Below are 22,815 nucleotides of genomic sequence, written 5' to 3'. Positions count from 1 at the left end.
AAAAAGAAAAAACGCGTTTTGTTTTTCCCTTTCCAAGAGGCACGGCCGTGACTCTCGCGAAAGTACAACCGTGCCTCTCGCGGAAGCAAAACCGTGACTCTCGCGAAAGAAAAAAAAACAGAAAACGCGTTTTTTTCGTTTCCGAAAGGCACGGCCGTGACTCTTGCTAAAGCACAACCGTGCCTCTCGCGGAAAAAAACCGTGACTTTCGCGAAAGGAAAAAATCACGTTTTTTCGCGCAAAAAAAATTCGGAATTTTTTTTTGATCGAAAAGCTAAGAAAGACCGGGGGAAACCAAAATGTCAAAAAACCCCGAAAAAAAACCGTTTAAAAAGCCGAAAACACGTGTGGAAAAATAAAAAACAAAATCCGAAGGAAGCGTCCAGAGCGCGACACGTGGCAAATGGCTGAGAGCACGCCAAGTGGCGCTGATCGTTGCGAGGCTCCCGAAGGAGCGCTCGTTAACTAGTTGCTCCCCTCATCACCATTTGCACGAAATCACTAATTAAGTAGTACTCGTTGCAAAGAGCACTCCATTTTCCCAGGTCACGACAAGTGGCGCACATGCAGCGCGCCACTTGTCGTAACCTGGGAGTTTTCCTTTTTTTTTTTGTAGATCCGTTTATTCAAAACGTTTTATCTCTTAGACCGTGCGTCCAAATCTCGAACCGTTTTCACCGTTGGATTCCTCGCGTCGAGATTTTCAAAACTAGATCCCATGTTGATAGGTTTTGACGAACATTTTTTTTCACAAAAAAACCGGATGAAAAAAAACAGGCAAAAAAACCGGACCGGAAGCATGGTTTTTTCCCTTTCCGAAAGAGACATGTCCGTGCCTCTCGCGAAATCACAACCGTGCCTCTCGTGGAAGCAAAACCGTGACTCGTGGAAGAAAAAAAACAGAAAACATGTTTTTTTTCTGTTTCCGAGAGGCACGGCCGTGACTCTCGCGAAAGCACAACGTGCCTCTCGCGAAAGCAAAACCATAACTCCCACGAAAGAAAAAACAGAAACCGCGTATTTTTTCCCTTTCCGAGAGGCACGGCCGTGACTTTCGCGAAAGCACAACCGTGCCTCTCGCAGAAGCAAAACCGTGACTCTCCCGAAAGAAAAAAACGCGTTTTATTTTTCCCTTTTTGAGAGGCACGACCGTGACTCTCGCGAAAGTACAACCGTACCTCTCGCGGAAGCAAAACTGTGACTCTCGCGAAAAACGCGTTTTTTTCGTTTCCGAAAGGCATGGCCGTGACTCTTGCTAAAGCACAACCGTGCCTCTCGTGAAAGAAAAGCCGTAACTTTCGCAAAAGGGAAAAAAAGAAAACGCGTCAAAAAGCTAAGAAAGACCGGAGGGAAACCAAAACGTCGAAAAAAACGAAAAAAGACATTTAAAAAGCCAAACACATCGTGTGGAAAAAAAATAAAAAAATTCGAAGGGAGCGTCCAGAGCGTGACATGTGGCAAATGGCTGAGAACGTGTCAAGTGGCGCTGATCGTTGCGAGACTTCCGAAGAAGCACTAGTTAACTAGTTGCTCCCTAAAATAGACCTGCATTCGAGGTTTGAAGTTACGTGAACTCGTTCCATAAAAAAAAAGTTGCTTGAACTCGTCCCGCTCAAAAAAAAAAGTTACCTGAACTCGGTGTTGCACGGCGGAAGGAAGGCTCGTATCATTCTCGAATGTACTTGGGATTGGACGGAGGGAGTAGGATCTGGAATTTTCCTTCTGTTCCATGACCATTCGTGATCAAGAATTCATATAGAGAAGCTTAATTTTATATTGCTCAGGTTTGTAATCTTTTGTATATCTATAATTGTTAGTTCTTTTTTTTGCAAGGACTAATAGTTAGTTCTCACAAACATATTTCATTGATTTAAAAAATATATAAATATTTCTCTCAATATGAAAGCAACTACATTAGATATTTTTGAAAAGTTACTTGTTTAGATAGCTAGTTTCCACGGATTCAAGCTTCTTCATGCAAGCAGTATTGTAAACTCTTCAACACATCGTTGTGCTGTAACATACATTAATATAATCCCGAGCTTTCTATATTGCAGTTTGCATTCGGATATGCTTCTGCCGAATGGATAAATGCCGGAGGGTGGAGCTTTAAAAAAACATTTTACAACTATACAATAATAATACACGTAAATCATATCAATTTTTTCTCGTATTATTGCTATGAATATTTATGTTTCATACAATTAAATCTCATTAAAATATACTACAATACATTTTCGCAACAATGTGGGGGGTATCATCTAGTTAAACAGAGGTCATTGACTTAATTTTATACCCCTGACAACGCCCAGCAAGAGTTCTTTTTCAGATCCAACGAGATGTATTAATCCATCACGAGGAATTAAAAAGTTACTTGTTTAGTGTTTATGAAAACATCCTCGAATATATTTTCTGAAGGCAAACAATCACATTGGAGAATTTTTATCTTTTCATTTCGAGAATGTGTAAGTGTGTCGATTCATGTCAATTAGATGCAACAGATGAAAAATGGTCGCTTAAGCCTAGGGTTTCTCTGCCTCCCGCCACGTGTCGCGCCGTTTCGTGTCGTCTCCGATGGCCTTAGGGTCATGGGGCGCGGTGGATCCCAACCCTTGCCGGTGGGGTGTTCGGTTTTTAGATATTTCTTTAAGTTTTGTTAGGGTTTGTGTCCTGCTCAGGATGATGAGGCGATGACGGCTCCCTGAAGATGGAATAAGGTTCTCCCCGCCTAGCCCCATCCCGTTGGTGCGTTTAGCATCGTCAGTGGGCATGCAGAGGCGTATCGCCGGCGGATCTGTCTTTGATAGATTTGCTCGAATATGTTCGTCGTTTGTCTACGTTTGTGTGTTTTTAGGTTGGGCCCTTCTGATCTACGCTACTTTTAATAGATGGCGGTTGTTGTTCTGGTGCGCTGGTCCTATGTGACCTCAATACGACGACTTCCTGACTATCTACTACAACAAGTTTTTCCGGCTCCGGATGATGACGGCGGCAGCCTTTAGCTCGATTCAATAGTCGACGGCTCGTCGCTAGATGGTCTACGAATCTAGATGTATTTTTTTTATTATTTTCCAGTGTTCGTTGTATTGCAAAAAAAAAAACCTTCTGATTTCTAGGTTTAGTTTTGGTGTCACACATGTAACACGTTCCTTACCTTTTCTTTTTCTTCTGATGCATGTTGTAGAAACTTGCAACCCAACAGTCTATCAAAAAGTTTAAAAGCTTGTGAAACATCTTACAAATTAACTGTCGGATGAAATTGGTATATGACACTGTTTCTGGGTAAGCTATAATATTGCAATGAAGAGGACACCCGGAATTGTGGGAAGGTTATTATAGATATCTCCAATCTCTACGGTTATAGTTTGGAAGAGTCTAGAGAAAAGGGAAAGCTTCATTCAACAAAGGAGTTACTGCAACTAATCATGACGTGTACATCTTCGCCTCCTTTTGTGACGGCGACTAGGGTTTCTCCGCCTCCTGTCGGCGTCGTCATTGGTCCGCCTCGCCTTTGGCGGCCTTATGGCCATGGATGTACGATGGACCCTAGCCGTTGCCGGTGGGAGGGTTACTGCTCCGTTTTTAGGTGTTTTCTAGGTTGATTTGAGAATGTGCCCTGCTCAATAAGGCGAGGCGGTGACGACTCACTAAAGACGGGATAATGACCTCCCGCATAGCCCCCGTCCTAGCGGCGCGTTTAGCGTCGTCGGAGGGTATGTGAAGGTTTCTGGCGGATCTCGTGGGATTGAGTCGGTGTTTGTTTTTTGTGCATCTTTATGGATCCAGTCTTTGTTCTTGTGTCTATATGTTGGATTCTTTGAATATATGCTTCTATCCATCATTGACCGTTGTTGTTTTGACGTGTTGGTCTTGCGAAGCCTTAGCATGACGACTTTCCGACTGTTTACTATGCCAGGTCTTGCCCCCGCTTCGATGAGAGAGGGGCGATGACAGTGACGTGACTTTGGCGTGCTCCAGTGCTTATAGTCGTCGCTTGGTGGTTTACAAGCCTTCATGTAATTTTTGTTATTTTTGGTGTTCCTGGTACTCCCATCACATATGGTGAATATATCAGAAGTTTATCTAACGAAATAATTTAGATTGCGACATGTCAGCGGATCATAGTATATTGAATAAATGCCAACCAAATGCGGCATCTTTCTTTAATTACTAGTGGTTGGGGTCTGTCATTGCGGGCCGCTTAAGAAAAAACTATGTGCATCTTATCATCATGTCAAAAAAATTTAAAAATATTCTTGTGTCACACCGTCACGTGGACATCAAACCATTTTAAAAGGAAAAAGAAAAAGAAACTAGAAAAACTTCTCCAAAGAAGTGTCCCTACCACTTAAAAAACTCTAAAAAAACTTTCTCACCGTGACCAACCAGCATGCGCCACATGGCATAGTTGGTTGGCCACCATTCTAGGGCCTCTTAGGGCATGCACAATGGTTGATAAGATAGTCTTATCTTAAGTCTTGTATGTGATTTAGAGATGACAATTTTTTTTGTCTACAATGGATCATCTCTTAGCCTTATCTTTAATAAGTAGCAATTCCTAAAAATATGGTGAGACATATTGTGCTAAGAGATCACCTCTTGTCTTCTCTTAAATAAGAGAAGACAAACTTTTTTTACGAGTTCTCTCTCCTCCACCTCATTATCTATCCTACGTGGCACTCCTAAGATAGCATCATTGTACATGCCCTTAAGACCTCTTTCAATGCAAAAATACTTAGATAAGGTGCTAAGTGCATTAAATACCTTAGCAACTCATCTTCCCAATGCATATGTGCTTACTTGTTGTTGCTAAACACACTTTATTTAATGAGTTAGCACCTAAAGTCTTTCATGCATTGGTCAAGTTGTTTCATTTAAGTGGTTTCCCTAGGTTCTCGTGCTTGGCACTGGTTCTTCCTGGGGTCACCAAAGTGTTCTCTCCCCTCATTAAATGTTGTGCTATGTTATTTTTCTGCTTATGTGGCATGCCTAGCATCTGTCCACCGTGGAGCACTGGAAAGGGCCTAAGGGCATGTACAATGCATAGCCTCAAGGTGATGCCTCGCATGCCATATAAGACCGGATATGACGTAAAGTAGGTTCGGATAGGGAAGCGGGATCCTCTTCAGGAGGCGGGTGATTGAATAGAAAAAGTGTGATCCGGTGACAAAAGCTGAAAAGATTGAAGTGAAAAATAGAGATGCATGTGTAGTAGAGTCTTTATTTTCTATTTCTTAATGAGGCCCACTAGTGATAGCTTGCATTGGAGAGAAAAAATTAATGTAGATGCCTCAAATTACTTTTTGTCATGAGTCATATGTATCCATATGCCACTATTGTACATACCCTAATGGGTTTAATGGGTTTAATTGGACAAGAAGCAGCTTTGCACGAAAAAATTCCAAGAAAGTGCAGCTTGCAAGTTTGTACAAGATGAAAAGTGGATTAAAAGTAGATAGTGGCGACAATTCAGTCTGGTCCCGCCCTCCCCAGCCGAAACCGGATCACACACCGTGCCTCCCCGCGAAGTAATAATTAATAAAAGAAATAAAACGAAAAAAGAGAGAGGAGAAGAGCGCCGGATCACACCGCCGCAGCCGCACACGCGTCACATCCGTCGGTGCGGTGGGCGGCGAGGCCGGAGCCGGTAGGTGGAAGCAAAGCCAAGCGTGCGAGCGACAGCACCTTTCCCCCCGGCTCCCCCATCAGCGAGAAAAAAAAACGAAGCTCCGAGGCAGCAACACGCCACGCCACGCAACGCAACGCGCGGGACGCGTGCTCGGCCCTCACCCCAGATCTCTCCCCGTCCCCATCCGCATCCCCTCCCTCCACCCCCCGCGAGCGAGCGCAGCGCACCAGGTGTCGGATGAGTTGACGCGGCGGGACGAGCGGAGGCGAGGGCGAGGCGAGGCGAGGCGAGGCAGCGCGGGAGGCGGGGGTGCGGCCGAGGCGGGGCGGGAGGCAGATCTGGGGAATCTGGCAGGAGCGGCGGTGGGGCTGCGGGCGCGGGGGCGGGCGGGGGGCTGGGCGGACGGCGCGGACGAGGGCGGCGAGGGGGAGGACTGCAGGCTCAGGCCCTGGCGGCGGAGGCTGCTCGCGTCCATGGCGTTCTCGTGGCCCTCGGCCCTCCGCCTCGCCGTCGGCGCCGCCCTGCTCACGGCCGCCGGCGTCGCGCTCTTCACGCTCCCCGTCGAGAAGGTGCGCGCCTCATCCTCCCCTCCCCGTCGCCGGCCTGATTCGGGCCCTGCTGCCGATGCTATAATAGATGTGATGACGTTAGGGCGTCTGCTTTGTGACCTATACGCTTACGACATGCGTGCTGTAGTGGGGCGCGGGAGAAGTCCTCTGGGTTGCCGAAATGTAGCTCTGTCCTGGCTCCTGATTAGATGTATTCCACCCATCGATTACCCTTAGTTTCGTCATGGTGGTTTTGCGGAAATAGAACTTTTGGTATGGCATTGTGTTGTATGGCTGAAAGTTTCCTAGCAAATGTAGTCACCGGCTGCTGTCATGCGGTCATAAGCTCAGATCGTTAGAAATGTAGGCTTGTATAGAGTAGACTGTTCATTGCGCTCCAGTATAGACGATAGTGTGACCTAATCAGTGAAATAATTTGTAGGAAGAAATTATCTCATCTATGTAAATACTATTTTGCAAAGCATTTGACGATGTAACATGTGTTCTATTAAGGCTCTAAAAAAATCTGTACCCGTTACTGTCTGTTCACCCATCTAGTAAGTATTGTACGACGGAATTGGTAATTACATGCAAATGTTAGGGCTGTAAGGGTTCCTTTCACAAGGACACTGGTATCCATTTGTTATAATCTATTCGAGTGGATCCTTCTCCAAATAATAGCAATATAGAATGTAGTTTGATATGTTTATACACTTCTATAGCAGTCTTTAATGTTCTCCTTTTCCGTAGTGGAATTCATAGCGTAATTTCAAAGCAGAGTCAGGATTATAATTTTCAATGCGAAACCATTTCCGTAGATACCTTTTCCCCATGTTTTAATTAGTTAATTCTTCTAATGCTAGTTCTAATAGGCTCTGTTTTCGAGTCGCTCGACTAGTCGCGACTAGTCGTCGACTAGTCGATGAGTCACACTAGCAGGGGCGACTCAGCCTAGCGACTCGACTCATGGTATGAGTCGAGCGACTCGAGCGACTAGTCACGACTAGTCACGACTCGTCGTGTTTTCTGGGTCGAACGACTCAATTTTTTTTCTCTAATCTTGCTTGCTGGAAACCTAGATCGAAGCAGTTCCCCCTCCCCCCTGACCCAACCCTTTCCTTGGCAACCGCCGCCGCCCATGGTTGCTGGCTTGCTGCTCCTCCCCTCCTCCCCTGGTTGCTGCTGCATATCTGCTCCGTCCCTCCTCTGGTTGCTGCTGCTGGTGGTCTGCTCCTCCCCTCCTTCCATGGTTGTTGCTGCTGCTGGTCTGCTCCTCCCCTGAGCTACCAAGCAGAAGCACTAGAGGTCTAGAGCAGATCAGAGCAAAAGGAAAAGAGATGATACAGGATAGTGCTTCTGTATGGTAATTTTATTGTACCTACTGCCTACTGCATAACTCACGTCGACTCGTCACATGTCGACTCGTCGACCATGAGTCTAGACTAGTCACGACTAGTCTAGAGTCGCCGCCCTTGAGCGACTCGTCGACTCATCGACTCAAAAACCTTGCTAATAGGCCACTTAATACGGCAGAACTTTCTCATACTATCACATTTGTCCTTTCAAAGAACCGTTTGCTTAGTCTTCATATTATCAGATATGATGGCATGTTGAGTTAGATTGGTAATTTGAGAGGAAAAGTATGCAGGTTAATGGTCCTGTTGGCTTTCGTACTTCCATTTGATAATGTTAGCCTTTCTTTATGGAACAAAACCGTCTATTGTTTGAGATCTCTGTCAATTAAGTATCAGTGATAGGCTTCAGATTTCACTTTCTCTAGAATTATTGAAATTAAATCTAATCTGTGTCTAAAATTTCTCCTTTAGCCTATTGCGTCTTATTTCGACCATAATCCCATATCCTCCAATATTTGTTAATCCATGGATCTTTACATATTATTACCCTAGGACTACAGTTCTAAGCATTTTTCTCATTCTTTCATTCTTTGTTTATCTTTCTACTAGATGCCACAGTTTAATGTTTTTCCTTAACACAACATACATGTTTTGCTTCAAATACTTAATCTTCTCATTTTATTCATGATGAGTCTCTGTATGACACTAACAGATTTTGAAGGATTTTCTTCTTTGGATCAAAGAGAACCTGGGTGCATGGGGTCCTTTGGTATTGTAAGTAATCTTTCCCCTCTGTTACATAACTGTATTGGCATGGTGAATTCAACTGAATACAATGTCCTCCACTCCTCCCTACTACACTCACTACTTAGGTATTCCATTTTCGCACTCCTCACTCGTGGCCACCTTCCTAGCACCCTTTGAGTCGACCAATTTTCCAGCACAACCCTGAAAGAACTCGAGGCTTACACCACACACCACACTTACGCACAAACGAGGGTGGTTTACACAGCTGTTGCTCAAAATCAAAATTTCAGTTTCATATTTGAAAGAATATTTTGAGATATATTGTTCATAATTGCCATGTTGTACATTGCAGGGCCCTTGCTTACATCCCTTTGACGGTCTTAGCTGTTCCAGCCTCAATACTCACAGTAAGCGCGAACCGGATTTTCTGTTAGCAGTCACTTCTTGCAACTTTCGTTTGTTATGCCCTCCTCTTTATTTGACAGTATTAATTGGTTGATTGGTGTGCATTCTCTTCTTGTTTAGCTTGGAGGTGGTTATCTATTTGGCCTGCCCGTTGGGTTTGTTGCTGATTCTATTGGAGCAACAATTGGTGCAACTGCTGCATTTTTGCTTGGTAGAACGGTAAGAATGAACGATAATACTCTTATACGCAAATTGCATGTTGTCACAGATAACAAATGCACTGCTCAAGAACCAGTCGCCGATTAACTGCAATTCTGTCTTCCTGACAATGTTCTCTCATATATTGTTGAACCTATATGTTGCATCTTCTTTTTCTTTATCAACTGTAATTACATAAGAAGATAGTATGACAAAATACACATGGCTAGCTCAATACGTATAGGTATGCTCCCCTGGTCTGCAGAAACTTTAATTTCTGCCTCTTAGTTTCATCTTTAATGGCACGTTTGCATTACTTAATGTTTATATCTCATAGTTCCATATGACTTGCAGATTGGAAGGCCGTATGTTCTCTCCAAATGCAAAGATTACCCCAAGTTTCAAGCAGTAGCTATAGCCATCCAAAGGTCTGGCTTCAAGGTAACTTCTTGCGGATTGGATGTTATAGCTGTGTGATGTGAAAACACAATAACTTCCAAATGTTCTGCAAATGTTTCAGTTCCACATGATTGTTAAAATTTTAAAAATTAAGACTATTGCTATGAATAATGTCCAAAAGTGGTACTAGAAACCGGAGATTTCCGACATATAATTATCAAGGAAAGCATATTGTCTTGTTTTTATGATTTTGTTGGGGTAATTTATGTGATTTTGTGGTTTTTCGGTGCTGGTTCTTACCCCACAATTTACGAATGCCCAAGGACTTATTTTCGTTTTAACTCGTGCGTGTATCAATATATGTGTCTTTTTTGTGCTGGTTCTTACCCTACAATTTTGCTATTTTGGTGACTGTTTTACAGTTTTAACTTGTCGTGTTTCAATATAAGTTATTGGAATTCTCCTGCATATCACAATAAACCTAATTATGTTACACTTTTCATATTTTTGTTCACAGATCGTGTTGCTACTACGGCTTGTACCTTTACTTCCATTTAACATGTTGAACTACCTGTTGTCTGTCACTCCTGTTGGCATTGTGGAATACATGCTGGCTTCTTGGCTGGGAATGATGGTATGCTTCAAGTTCTTCTCTTCATTGTCTAATTTTCAGTCATGTGTCTAGTCTTGTAATACTGTGGGCCAGGGTGCCGGCACAGACTGGTTGGCCAGTTGACCTAATGAAACCTCACATTTTTACCATCAGCAACCTTGTCTTGTGACAATGCATTCACCATCAGGCTTTGTGTTATTTTCTGCTTCGTGCACTGTTGTATGAGTAGACATAATTATTTTCAGAAATTCATGTTCGATTCTGCAGTTTCTTAATCAGTAATTCAGCATATTACTATATCTCCGCACAAAACGTGGTCACATGTAACATGATACTACATCTGCTCTGCTAACTTGCATGTTTTGTTGCCTTTAACTAACAGTGCTGATCTTAAACTATCAGGTGTTTGTGAGCTTTGTTGCTAATCATATTTATTCTTTTGCCAGCCAATCACTCTCGCCTTGGTATATGTGGGAACAACACTAAAAGATCTATCAGATGTGACACATGGATGGAGTGAGATCTCCACTACCAGATGGGTGAGCAATTGAGTATTATAGCATTTTCATGTGTTATTTTTTGGAGTAGGTATCATGTTTGTCATAGAAAATAGAGTCCATAATTATTGTTGACGTTTCCTCTGTTGTATGGCTTGGGTTTCTTCCAGGTTCCTTTTTGATCATTCATGCTTGGTCATGAGCCATGTGATGTTTATGTGCAGAATTTAGATCAGTGAAATTTATTCATAGCAATTTTGTAGTATACACTTCGTTTGCACTAGATGATTCCCCGCGCGTTGCTGCGGGAACTATTGCCTAAATAGATAGTTTAGTCCGCAAAAACAACTCTGCTAAAAGGACCATCACGATAATGAATAAATGATTCTCTGTTGACAACCATACTTCAGAATGATATGGCTGTAGTGGTCCATATGCACTTAGGCAAGGTCGATCCTCGTACCATTTATCATTCAAAGTTTGAAGAATAGACGAACAATCAAATTAGATGTATATGGTCATTTACCCGCAGACCAAACCTTCAAGCTTCAACTAAAACATCACCATCTAGCTGTAACTCGAGTCTTCATTGTGCAAACTCTCCATCAAAACTTCCATGTACATTTACTTTGATCCATCCAACAACAGGGGGTAAACAAATGTTATTAGTCATGACAGAATCGTAAGGTTTATCCTTCTAAACATACCACATCAAATGCGTAGTGAAGTGCGCTTCCCAACAATTTTTCAACAGCAGAATTTGTAGTCGACACTTGAGCCAGAGTGAAAAAGAGAGAACATAATTAAAATATTGCATAGTAACTTAGTAAGGGTAGATATTTTTCTCTAAAAAGTCAAATTTCTTAGTATGTGTAACTATTTACATACAGCATCATTCATCAAAGAACACTTCTGCACGTTTACAAAGTAAATTCAACGGACATCTTCAGCAATGCACGATAGTAAGGTATGTGCAAATGTGAACCCAAAAAAGGAATGAAAGAACAGAAGTTGCATCAACAGGATGATAGCATTGTCTTCATGAATGGTCTGGTAACATGGTTAATAAAATTTTATGTTCTGTGCAAACACAATGCACCAGGGAAAATTAGAGCATTGATAGAATGTTTGCAGGCCTTAATTGTTTTGGGATCTCTGGTGTTACCTAAATAGTCATTACACCGGTATCTTTTCTGCCATAGCTGACTGCATTGTAGATGTGTGAATCCCGTTGCCATAATAGTTCTCCTTCTCCTTACCAAGCCGATGCTTCAACCGGCTGTTACTACTGCTAGACACGCGTTCATCGGATGGTGAGAATACTCCATGAGAATCATAATCAAAATACAAATTAAGCAAATGAAATACCAATAGGGAGAAATATACTTTGCAGAAGAATCATAACCCCATACCTCTTTTATTTGTCATCTTGTGAATCAGACAACCTAAATTTTGTGAACTTTAAGTGAGCTTGTGACACCTTCAGGGAACTCTTGAGTGTGAGTAAGCAAATAAAATGAGCTAAAGTAGCACATGAGTGTCGAAACTTGAATCTTTGTCTTAAGAGGCCATAATTATCATATTTTCAGTTCTCACAAAATAAGTACATGATTTCTGGAACAATGTTCTCAGTTTCAGAGATCTGCCCTCGACCATGCAAATGATGAAACTCCAGAATAATCAATTTTATGCATCCATGGTATATTCTCTTTACTTAAATCTACCTGGAACACTTGTATAGAGGAACTAATTATTGTGGAATTCCAGCGAAGAAAGGAAGCGAGCCATGATGATTACCGGTAAAACATGTATATGACTTGCCTTAGAAACATAAACTTACATATATCTTCAAACTGTTGCACGTGTGGGATGTAATCTTCAGGAAGAAAAGGAAAATTAGAAAATGGTTCAGAGTTAAACACCACTAAGTATCATGTCACTTCAAAATTGATTGATTTACTTCGTTTACCAGGTAGCACGTGATGTTTTATAATCTGTCCACCGGAAGCATGAAGAAACGGAAATAGTTGCAAAATTTCAGCAACTTCTTTTTTCTTGCTAGTGGTTTCAGTGACTTCAGTTCCCCTTTTTGTGTGTACGCATAAGATCTCGAGGAAAAATAGATTGAAATACTTACAACGGGTGCCATATGAGCGCACATCAAAGTTGCAAAAATTCAATGAAACAATGAATATATTCACAATATTATCAGAATCAGTCAAATCTAGTAGCTGCATAACATTTTAGCACATCAAAAGAGAATGCATAGCACTGAAAAACACCAAAATTATTCTATGAAAATCAATAGTTAAATCACCATAAATATACTACAAGGAGAGCGGGGAGTCAATGGAGGCGATGGTACCCACCTGGAAGTCAGGAACCCACCGCACCGGCAGCAGCGTCTGTCTCTCCGGTGACAACCATGAGACCATGGCCAAGGAGGGAGTAGGAGGGATGTTCTTCAGAAAAAGGCTTCCTACAACACCCAACTCAGAGCACCCAAACAAAGCTATAAATCAAAATAATTGCTCAGATCGGAGGACATATAAGAGGAAGGAGATCCATCCACCTTTGGTGCAGGCGATGTTGGAGGAGGACACCGATGGTGGCGCATGTGACTCATCGGGAGCTTTGGTGGACATCGGGGCACGGGGTTTGGTCCAGCGTAGCTTGCGGGGCTCGATTCATCTGCAGCAAGAATCAATTTAAGGGCGGTGATCACGTGGACCGATCGGCAGCCGCGTGCGGCTCTGCCGGCGACGACCAACGAAGGCTTGTCCGGCAGCGGTACGACGCCATCAGCACCCCTGGCGCTTCTGAAGGCGAGGATCTTCCCGTAGCTGTGCAACGGCTGATGCGGAGATGAATATGGTGATTTGTTTCCTGAGTGGAGCCGTACAGAGGAGAAGAAGATAAAGGGGAAACAACGCTGGTTGTGGGAGAGGATGAGATCTGCGTGGAGGTGGGATATGATGGATGTGGGCTGTTCTGTTCTAGTGGGCTTCTGTTACGAAGAGGAAACGGCAGGTCGCTTATGTTCCAGTGACCAAGGCTGGTTGCGTACTAATGAAAATTAAATCCCACTTGTGTAACTAAATGCAACACATGGCATTAGCTAGAAAAAAATAGAGTTGCTGATGTGGCAAGGCTGCTGAGGTGGATAGGCTGCATGTCAAGATAAATCAAGTAGTTGGGGTGAACTTCTTAAGTATATAGGATTTGGCTTCTTTTGATGTCTGGTCAGGCTTTTGCAAAAACTTAAGTTGCATGCATGAGCATGATCTATCAAGTTCCAGAGTTATTTTCAACGATGCAAATTTCATCACAATCCACAAGTATGTTGTAGTGGCATATTGGTGTATGTATGCTAGGAAAATATGCTTGGTATTTCCTGGTAGCACTAAAAAGCAGTCGTCTAAAGTTGATGTCCTTAAAGTTGTTTGATCGTTTTTAAAAGTAGGTGCCACTGTTATACACAGCTTTTAACGACTTCTTTGTTCTTCACAGGTTCTCATAATTTCTGGCTTTGCAATGTCCAGTAAGTGCCAGTTCCTCCGTTATTCTTTGTTGTCACTCTACTGGTGCTTACATTTAAAATTGTCTTTTGAGTCGCATGTGATTTTCATTTTGTTTTACTCATTCTTGATGCCTTGAAAATTGACAACACTACTAATTGCAAGTATATGCTGATGATTTTCCTTGTGCCATGCTGCAGTTCTCTTGATTGTATGCGTCACAAGAGTCGCAAAATCTGCTCTTGACAAGGCGCTGGCAGAGAATGGGGAGGCGGATCTAGGAGCCCCGCAGCTTCCGGTGGCGGCCTCCCCCTCGGATCTGCATCAACCTCTTGTAATCAGGATTGACACCTCGAACGAAGATCACGAGAAGTAAAACCTGTTGCTTACAACTTTACATGTACATTCTGTGGGATCTGTAGCGTTGTACTCCTTATATTAGTTCTGGTTTAAGGAAGACATGGGTGTTAAAAGGTTAAAAAGGAAGGGGGAAAAAGAGAGGGAGATTGACTGATAGGTGATACTACAGTATACATTGTTTCCTTTTTGTTTTAATCCACGTGCTGCGACTCTTATTGTTGATGCCGTCACAATTGTAGCTGTACTTTCTTATATTGACGCATTCAAGCTCCAGAGCTTGATTATCATCAATGCTCCCTCTGTTCACTTTTATAAGACGTTTTAGATAGTTCAGACAGCTTGCAAAACAGTTCAAAATCAGCTGTCTAAAACGTCAAATGGAGGGAGTAGCCAAAAAGTGTTGTACTCGCTCCTACTCCCGATGAGGTATTTAGCTCATAGAGGTGCGAACATTGTGGTGCGAATGGATGTAGAGGGACAGTGATAGCAGGGTTGGGTGAGGAAGTGGAGACTAGCGAGACGAACCTGAGTGATTTTGGACCAACTTGTTCATGCTTAAACACGAGACGAGGCTACTATAACACGACGAAACATGATGATTGGCACTTTGGCAGTCGAATAGTTTTTCAATCAGGAAGCCAAAGACACGGCTTGAGCATGTGCACGGCTTTGCGGCCACACCAGCTCTCTGCCTGGTGCAGGGTGGCCGGCAGATGAGAGCGGCCAGACTCCTGGCGATCGATATCGTCATATCTAGCACGCGGCGCCCGTCACCAGCCCCCTTGCCTTCTCCGGGCGAAGGCATCGCGACCGGCGTGGTGTGAGGGCCGGGCACGGCGAGGCCGGAGGCTCCATCGTGCATGCGCTCCCGACCGGGCAGCGGAGCTAGCTGCCGGCGTGGCTGGCATGTACTCCGTAGTACGAGCATATCTCATCTCTTCTGACATGTGCTCACAAATGGCAGTGTCACACAAACCCCAGGTATATATACGCCACGGCGCAAATACTTCCAACGGCACCCCGCCATCGCTTCTTCGGGCTCTCCGCAACCGGAACGCACTCCGCCAAGTTTCCTCCACTACCAGCGTCGGTTCCTCCACTGAATCCAGGAGCAACCGAACAACAAAGCAGCCGTTCTCTCTTCCTTCCTCGCTTTGTTTCAGGGAAAGCAACCGTTCTCAAAACACAAGAAACAACAAGAGCAGATTTTCCACGCCAGCAAGCGATCAAACCCAAGCGATCGATCCTCTACACTACGTGCCACTACTACGTGACATGCCACGCAGACACGGCCAAGTCTCGAGCGGCAGCGGGGAGGAGAGCGCGCCATGGTCATGGAGATGGCGAGCGCGAGGAGGCGGGCGAGGCAGCTCAGCGGCGACCACGCCGTGCTCTGGAGCGCCTGCGTCCTCCTCTCCGCCGCCTCGCTGCTCCTCGCCGCCACCCTCTCCTCGGGCTTCGGGGCCGCCAGGCTCTCCGCCGGAGAGGTCAGCGTGGTCGTGCGGGCGAGCACCGGCGCTGTCGTCGTGACGACGGACGGAGACGCTGCCGTCGACAACGGCCGCGGGCACTGCGGCGACGCTGATCACGACGGCATGCTAACCGACGGCGAGTGGGTGCGCGAGGAAGCGGGCGTGGCCCCTCTCTACGACTCGAGGGAGTGCCCGTTCGTCGACGTGGGGTTCCGGTGCCGGGAGAACGGCCGGCCGGACGACGGGTACGCCCGGTGGAGGTGGCGGCCGAGGCACTGCGAGCTCCCGAGGTCTGCACCATGGCGGCATGCATGGTGTCATGGACGGAACTGCACTCTGTTTGATCTGTTAATTAACACACATTGCTCGTCGATCACTTGCAGGTTCGACGCCGAGAAGCTGCTGGAGGTGCTCCGGAACCGCCGGCTGGTGTTCGTCGGTGACTCCATCGGGCGCAACCAGTGGGAGTCGATGCTCTGCATGCTCTCCTCGGCCGTCGCCGACGCCGGGGCCTCGGTGCGCGAGGAGCACGGGAGCCCCATCACCAAGCACAAGGGCTTCCTCTCCTTCCGGTTCCTCCGCCACAACCTCACGGTGGAGCACTACCGGTCGCCGTACCTGGTCCGGCGCGGCGGCCGCCCCCGCCGCGCGCCCAGGCACGTCCGCTCCACGCTCCAGCTCCGCGCCATGGACTCCAGGGCGCACCTGTGGAAGGGCGCCGACGTGCTCGTCTTCAACTCCGGCCACTGGTGGAACCACGACCGGCTCCAGCAGCTGTATGCATGTTTAATTTTATGGATATAACTTGAAATGTTTGCTCGGGTTCCATGGCTTGACCTTGCTGTGCCAGGCATTGCTACTTCCAGGAAGGCAAGAGGCTGAGGCTGGACATGAGCGTGGAGGCGGCCTACCAGAGGGCCATGGACACAGTGCACGAATGGGTCCAGAAGGAGGTGGACGCCGGCAAGACCCTGGCCGTGTTCAGAACCTACTCGCCGGCGCACAATAGGCACGTCTCCTCTGCTGGTCTTGTGAATTTCAGCCATGATTTGCACTGATAAGTAGCAATTTGCTTGTTGCTTTGCAGGGGCACAAATGGCGGGCGCTGCGGCAAGGAGACGCTGCCGGAGCTGAACATGACCCGAATCTCGCTGGGCCGGTGGCCGGGAATGCTGCAGCCGGCGTTTGGGGGACCGGAATCGGCCGTCGTCAGGGACCTGCGTCTGCGTGTGATGAACGTGACGCAGATGACGGCGCACAGGAGGGACGGCCACCCGGCGGTGTACAATGTGGAGCCGTCGGCGAGGATGCCGGTGGGGCAGAGGGAGGACTGCAGCCACTGGTGCCTGCCGGGTGTGCCCGACGCGTGGAACGAGCTCCTCTACGCCATGGTTCTCGCCAGGCTTTCTTAGACGTTCTCTTGACTGACGTGTACGTACATCTACTTCGCATTTGGATTTTTTGTTTCTTTCCGAAAAGGAGTAATTATTCACCTACAATTTACAAAGTAATACATTAATAAATTTGAAGCCACCATTGGCAACATCTGTTGTTACTCCTATCCACTTGATGAAGGAGTGCATATTATCGGGGCTGCATACTCACACCTTACACCAAAGCCCAACATCTAAAGTGGGAGACCTCAACCAAGCCGAACTGCCGGGTCTGGGTCACACACTGGTCCAGCGTATTTTCAGTGTGCACCGTATATGCGCGCTGCAGAGGCCGTCGCAACAGTGGTCCACCAATTCATCTTTAGAGCAGGTACTAATGCATCGACGTAGCCAGACCTGCCGTCGACGCCACCACCTCCCTACATGCGTTCATCATCACACATCCTTCGCCCAACAGTTTATTGATTTCGAAGAAGGTAGTGTGGATTTTTTGATTTCCTAAAAGAGTTTTGGTTGAACATTTTTTTTCTCGAAAGAAGACAAAAAATAAAATAAAGAATAAAATATGCTCCAGTGATTATGCTCCATACTGGGTAAAAATCTCATTGGTTTACACACCGTCGTGAACAACAATTGGTTCTTCGTTCGGTGTAGCGTAGACCATAAATGTGAAAAAATAATATCAAAAGAGAAGAGCTTTTGTCACTAAAAACCAAATCATTTCTACATAGGCAAATTGACCATAATAAGGCATACACTCTCACTCTTATTAGCATTCGAATCTATTTGAAGTACCGTCCAACGAGTGATAAAAAATATTGGCAACACTTGTGCATGGATAAAGATTGAACGCTATTTGGATGTCTGGCGCGCAAACTTGAACCGGAAAAAGTGGTGCTTGATTGTCTAGTCGTGAGTACAAATGCTACACTTCTTCTTTCCTTGCCAATTGCAACAATGATGTTATCTTTGGTTAATACAACTCCCCTCCGAAGATACTACACAGAGATTTTAACCTTTAGTGGAATTTTCGACTTTTAATTTTTCTTGTTATTATTACTGGGACCTCTAAACGTGTGAGCGATGGTAGACTGTGAATGGCCCATATGTAGTGAGGTTCCAGCGAAACACATTTCATCCTTGTATTAGATTAATCTAATCAGGATAAAAGATTTTTCCATGACATAATACGGAGGCCAATCAAATCCCGTCCGAAAAAATATCCGACGAGGATGAATTGAGCACATGTGCAAGAGTGTCATTCTTATCGCGAACAATGTGATACAAAGCTGAATATTGTTGTCGGAGGCTCGCGTTGCCTAGCCAGTTGTCCTCCAGAAATGGATCTCTGACCCGTCTTTTATCGCAAAGGATCGAAAGCAGAAAACATATTTTTTACCGCCATTAGACTATCTCAAAAGTGCGAGTCACCGGGTTTTCAATAGGCGTGAGACATAGACTTCTGGGCTAGATACTTATTGCGCAATAGGGTTTGCCAAACACCATCCTCAGTAAGTAAGACATCATTCCTGACCCGCATGTCGTGAATGTAAGGCCATCTTAGTCTTTTGGCCTACAAACCACACTCCATTTGGCCAAGCAGTACCTTTTATTTTCATTGTCTCCTTGCCAAAAGGATCTGGATCTAAAATAATTCAACCTTCGCAAGACCTTTTTTTGGGAGTTGAAAAAAAATAAAGCATATAGATAACCATATTAATGAGAACATAATTGATTAAGACCAATTATCCTCCAACAGAGAGGAACTTGTCTTTCCAACTGCTCAACCGTTTCTCTAAGACACCTCTACATGTTTCCACTCCACATTAGTGAGACGTTGATAATGAATTGGAATTACCAAATAGTAATCGGAATTGGCCTTGCGCACACTCAAACAAGTCAGGGTAATCGTCTGTCATCTCATTGGCCTCTCTAATGTAGAACAATTCACTTTTATGAATGCTAATTTTAAGACCTGATTTTGGTTGTAAAATATATAAACAAGGAAAACAAATCGTCACCCGATAGCTCTAGCAAGCATCTTCTCCGAGCATTCACATGCTCCGTAGAGCACTTCCCTTAGTCTCTTTCGTGGAGAAACAAACTTCTGTGATGTTTCTCTCCCTGGATGGGATCTTATCCCCTCTGATGTCTCCCTCCCTCCTCATCTGACGCCCTTCCTCTACCGTGCTTCCATGGATGGCCTCAGGGTGTCACAATGGCAATCGAGTTGGAGGTCAAACCAAATCCTCTACGTGCTCGAGGTCGGGGAAGATGGCAGACTCCCCAGGCTCTCTAGATCTAGCGATGGGAGGGTTCTGGTGACCCCCCCCCCCCCATGAGTGAAAACGATGTGAAAAAATGTTGGTTCTCGAACTAAAACCACAAGAAGAATTATGGATGGTCGTCTAAAAAAAGAATTATGGAACAAAGGGAGTAGTTACTTGTATTTTTTTATGCTGTATGCATATGTTGTGTGTCAACATGCTGCAAGTTCGTGTGTTTTTGACGTATACACACATGTACCACATTGCAATGATTACGAACATATGTCTCAAATGTTGGTTATACTGCCCCATGTGTTGCGTCGCTATGTCTGGCCTCGTTTGATCTTGTATGGAACCTTTCACTTTCATTTGTTACCTAGGCAGGCTCTTAGTTATAACACCGTAAGGGCCTCAGTTAAAGGCGGGCAATCACTTCGTATATAAAAAAATGTCTCAAAATTTGCATATGATGTGACAGATTTTATCAAGCATTTTATGCGCAATGAGATGCACGGTTGTGTTTGGAATGATGTAATATTTGTCATGTTTTTGACTCATTGTGAGAATAATGTTGTACTCGCACGAAAAAACCATTGCACATGGATTTTCAATTGCAATGATTGGACACATCAAAATTAATATGTTAATCATATTCTGGTACTCGTGGCTCGAGCTGAATGGTCAAGTCCGATCGCCGGCTAGCTTAGGCCACAAAGTACTAATTAATCAAGTGTTTTCGGAATGAGCTCATTGATCAATGTGGCAATAGCTTTTTCCATCAGTAGATTTTGTATTATCATGCATCTATGTGACATGCCAATTCTCCTAATTTAGGATGTGAACATGCTATTCATATGCATTGCATGATTAGGCATTATTTGAAGTTCATCAGTTTATTTTGAGAATCTATGAACACTAGTATGGATTGGGTCATCGCCACGGTTGAAAATTCCTATCGCACACACAGTTACAAATCATCATCTTGCGATGGTGCGCGATAGGGGAGAGAGTGCATCACACATGCTAGAGGTTAATCGTGGCTATTTCAGTCGAAAAACATTATTTCAACACAATAAACAATGAATAAGGCTTTTTAGGGTATGTGTTGTGTCCATGTTAGTTTTTTTGTGGGCTTTCAGGCGAAATGGCCAAGATGGGTACATATTTGGGTGGGTATGTGCGGGAATTACCTAGTGTCTACGGATTTTAAGGCGTACATATAAGGCCTTCATGGGTAAGGTGGATAACTGGTACAGGTAATGCTATGTCATCCACATCCTGGTATTAACTGGTGGGTATGGTATTTGACCCAACAAATTTCCCATGGTCATTAAAACTTGCCCATCCTGACACCTAGTAGTGTAATTACCCACGGAGATGTGGTAACGGTTAACCAATGTCAACTTGACTAGTGAGGATGACCAGGTAATTTCTACTTGCCAACTACATTTTCATGCTTTTGAACTTGAACATTGGCATATCATTGTTTTCACTTGACTTAAAACTTCTTATTTTTTATTGTGATGCTGGCAAGCATAAGGCATCTCTACTTCTAATGGAGCAGTTGGTAACCTGGTACTCCAGTTTTATTTTCATCCGGTTTTATTTCCTCCCACCACCCCTAGATTTTCTCCTTCCCATTATAAAAAACCAAATCCTTCGCGCACTTATGTGTAGCCCCAACAGATCCATGTCAAATAAAATGCAATCATCAATCAATCAGAGGGAAGTTGAGACATTTCCTTTTTATATAGGATTCACTGCCATACACGGCCCAGGCGGTAAAAGAAGAATAAGGTTCCCGTTTTGCAATTAACCGTACATTTCAGCCGCATCTCATTCCCCGCACAGAATCATAATCGCATCGATGCCCACCTCTTCCCAACGTAGCCTTCACCCTCGATTCCCTAGCCTACTCTCCCGATCCAGTCGCCGCCACAACAACGCAGGGGCAGCTACGACAGCAGCCCGCCCGGAGGCATACCTCTACGTGGCATGGCGGCGACGCAACCCTCGCTACTGCAGCCGCCCGGGTCCAAGCGGCTGACGGTGACGACGGTGCATGGGTCTTCGCAGCCACCGATGATGTCTACTACACAACCTTCCTCTTGTAGACGTTGTTGGGCCTCCAACTGCAGAGGTTTGTAGGACAGTGGCAAACTTTCCTCAAGTGGATGACCTAAGGTTTATCAATCCGTGGGAGGCGTAGGATGAAGATGGTCTTTCTCAAGCAACCCTGCAACCAAATAACAAAGAGTCTCTTGTGTCCCCAACACATCCAATACAATGGTAAATTGTATAGGTGCACTAGTTCGGCGAAGAGATGGTGATACAAGTGCAATATGGATGATAGATAAAGGTTTTTGCAATCTGAAAATATAAAAACAGCAAGTTAACTAATGGTAAAAGTGAGCGTAAACGGTATTACAATGCGTTGAAACAAGGCCTAGGGTTCATACTTTCACTAGTGCAAGTTCTCTCAACAATAATAACATAATTGAATCATATAACTATCTCTCAACATGCAACAAAGAGTCATTCCAAAGTCACTAATAGAGAAGAACAAACGAAGAGATTATGGTAGGGTACGAAACCATCTCAAAGTTATCCTTTCTGATTTATCTATTCAAGAGTCCGTAGTAAAATAACACGAAGCTATTCTTTCCGTTCAATCTATCATAGAGTTCGTACTAGAATAACACCTTAAGACACAAATCAACCAAAACCCTAATGTCACCTAGATACTCCAATGTCATCTCAAGTATCCGTGGGTATGATTATACGATATGCATCACACAATCTCAGATTCATCTATTCAAACCAACACAAAGTACTTCAAAGAGTGCCCCAAAGTTTCTACCGGAGAGTCAAGACGAAAACATGTGCCAACCCCTATGCATAGGTTCATGGGCGGAACCCGCAAGTTGATCACCAAAACATACATCAAGTGGATCAATAGAATACCCCATTGTCACACGGGTATCCCACACAAGACATACATCAAGTGTTCTCAAATCCTTAAAGACTCAATCCGATAAGATAACTTCAAAGGGAAAACTCAATCCATTACAAGAGAGTAGAGGGGGAGAAACATCATAAGATCCAACTATAATAGCAAAGCTCGCGATACATCAAGATCGTATCACCTCAAGAACACGAGAAAGAGAGAGATCAAACACATAGCTACTGGTACATACCCTCAGCCTCGAGGGTGAACTACTCCCTCCTCGTCATGGAGAGCGCCGGGATGATGAAGATGGCCACCGGAGAGGGATTCCCCCCTCCGGCAGGGTGCCGGAACGGGTCTAGATTGGTTTTCAGTGGCTACGGAGGCTTCTGGCGGCGGAAGTCCCGATCTATTCTGTTCCCTGAAGTTTTTAGGGTATATGGGTATATATAGGAGGAAGAAGTAC

At 44.7% G+C, this 22,815-nt stretch overlaps 3 protein-coding genes across 3 annotated transcripts; all 3 read left to right on the top strand.

The window, feature by feature from the left end:
- The first annotated feature begins 5,582 nt into the window (after window positions 1-5,582).
- LOC123187689 (TVP38/TMEM64 family membrane protein slr0305) lies at window positions 5,583-14,491 on the top strand. Its single transcript, XM_044599609.1, has 9 exons — window positions 5,583-6,198; window positions 8,245-8,306; window positions 8,632-8,686; window positions 8,805-8,903; window positions 9,237-9,323; window positions 9,799-9,915; window positions 10,341-10,433; window positions 13,902-13,932; window positions 14,110-14,491. The coding sequence occupies exons 1-9, from the start codon at window positions 6,103-6,105 to the stop codon at window positions 14,283-14,285; spliced, it is 816 nt and encodes a 271-aa protein (XP_044455544.1). The 5' UTR covers window positions 5,583-6,102; the 3' UTR covers window positions 14,286-14,491.
- Window positions 14,492-15,310: 819 nt separating this feature from the next.
- Window positions 15,311-16,816, top strand: LOC123187687 (protein trichome birefringence-like 11). Its single transcript, XM_044599607.1, has 3 exons — window positions 15,311-16,031; window positions 16,125-16,517; window positions 16,592-16,816. Exons 1-3 carry the CDS (start codon window positions 15,598-15,600, stop codon window positions 16,797-16,799), a joined length of 1,035 nt encoding a protein of 344 aa, XP_044455542.1. The 5' UTR covers window positions 15,311-15,597; the 3' UTR covers window positions 16,800-16,816.
- Window positions 16,816-17,153, top strand: LOC123187688 (protein trichome birefringence-like 11). Its single transcript, XM_044599608.1, has one exon. The coding sequence runs from the start codon at window positions 16,878-16,880 to the stop codon at window positions 17,151-17,153; it is 276 nt and encodes a 91-aa protein (XP_044455543.1). The 5' UTR covers window positions 16,816-16,877.
- Window positions 17,154-22,815: the final 5,662 nt, after the last annotated feature.

The sequence above is a fragment of the Triticum aestivum genome, chromosome 2A, assembly GCF_018294505.1.
Source record: "Triticum aestivum cultivar Chinese Spring chromosome 2A, IWGSC CS RefSeq v2.1, whole genome shotgun sequence".
In the NCBI taxonomy this organism is placed as follows: domain Eukaryota; kingdom Viridiplantae; phylum Streptophyta; class Magnoliopsida; order Poales; family Poaceae; genus Triticum; species Triticum aestivum.
This window is presented reverse-complemented; position numbering and strand designations above follow the sequence as displayed.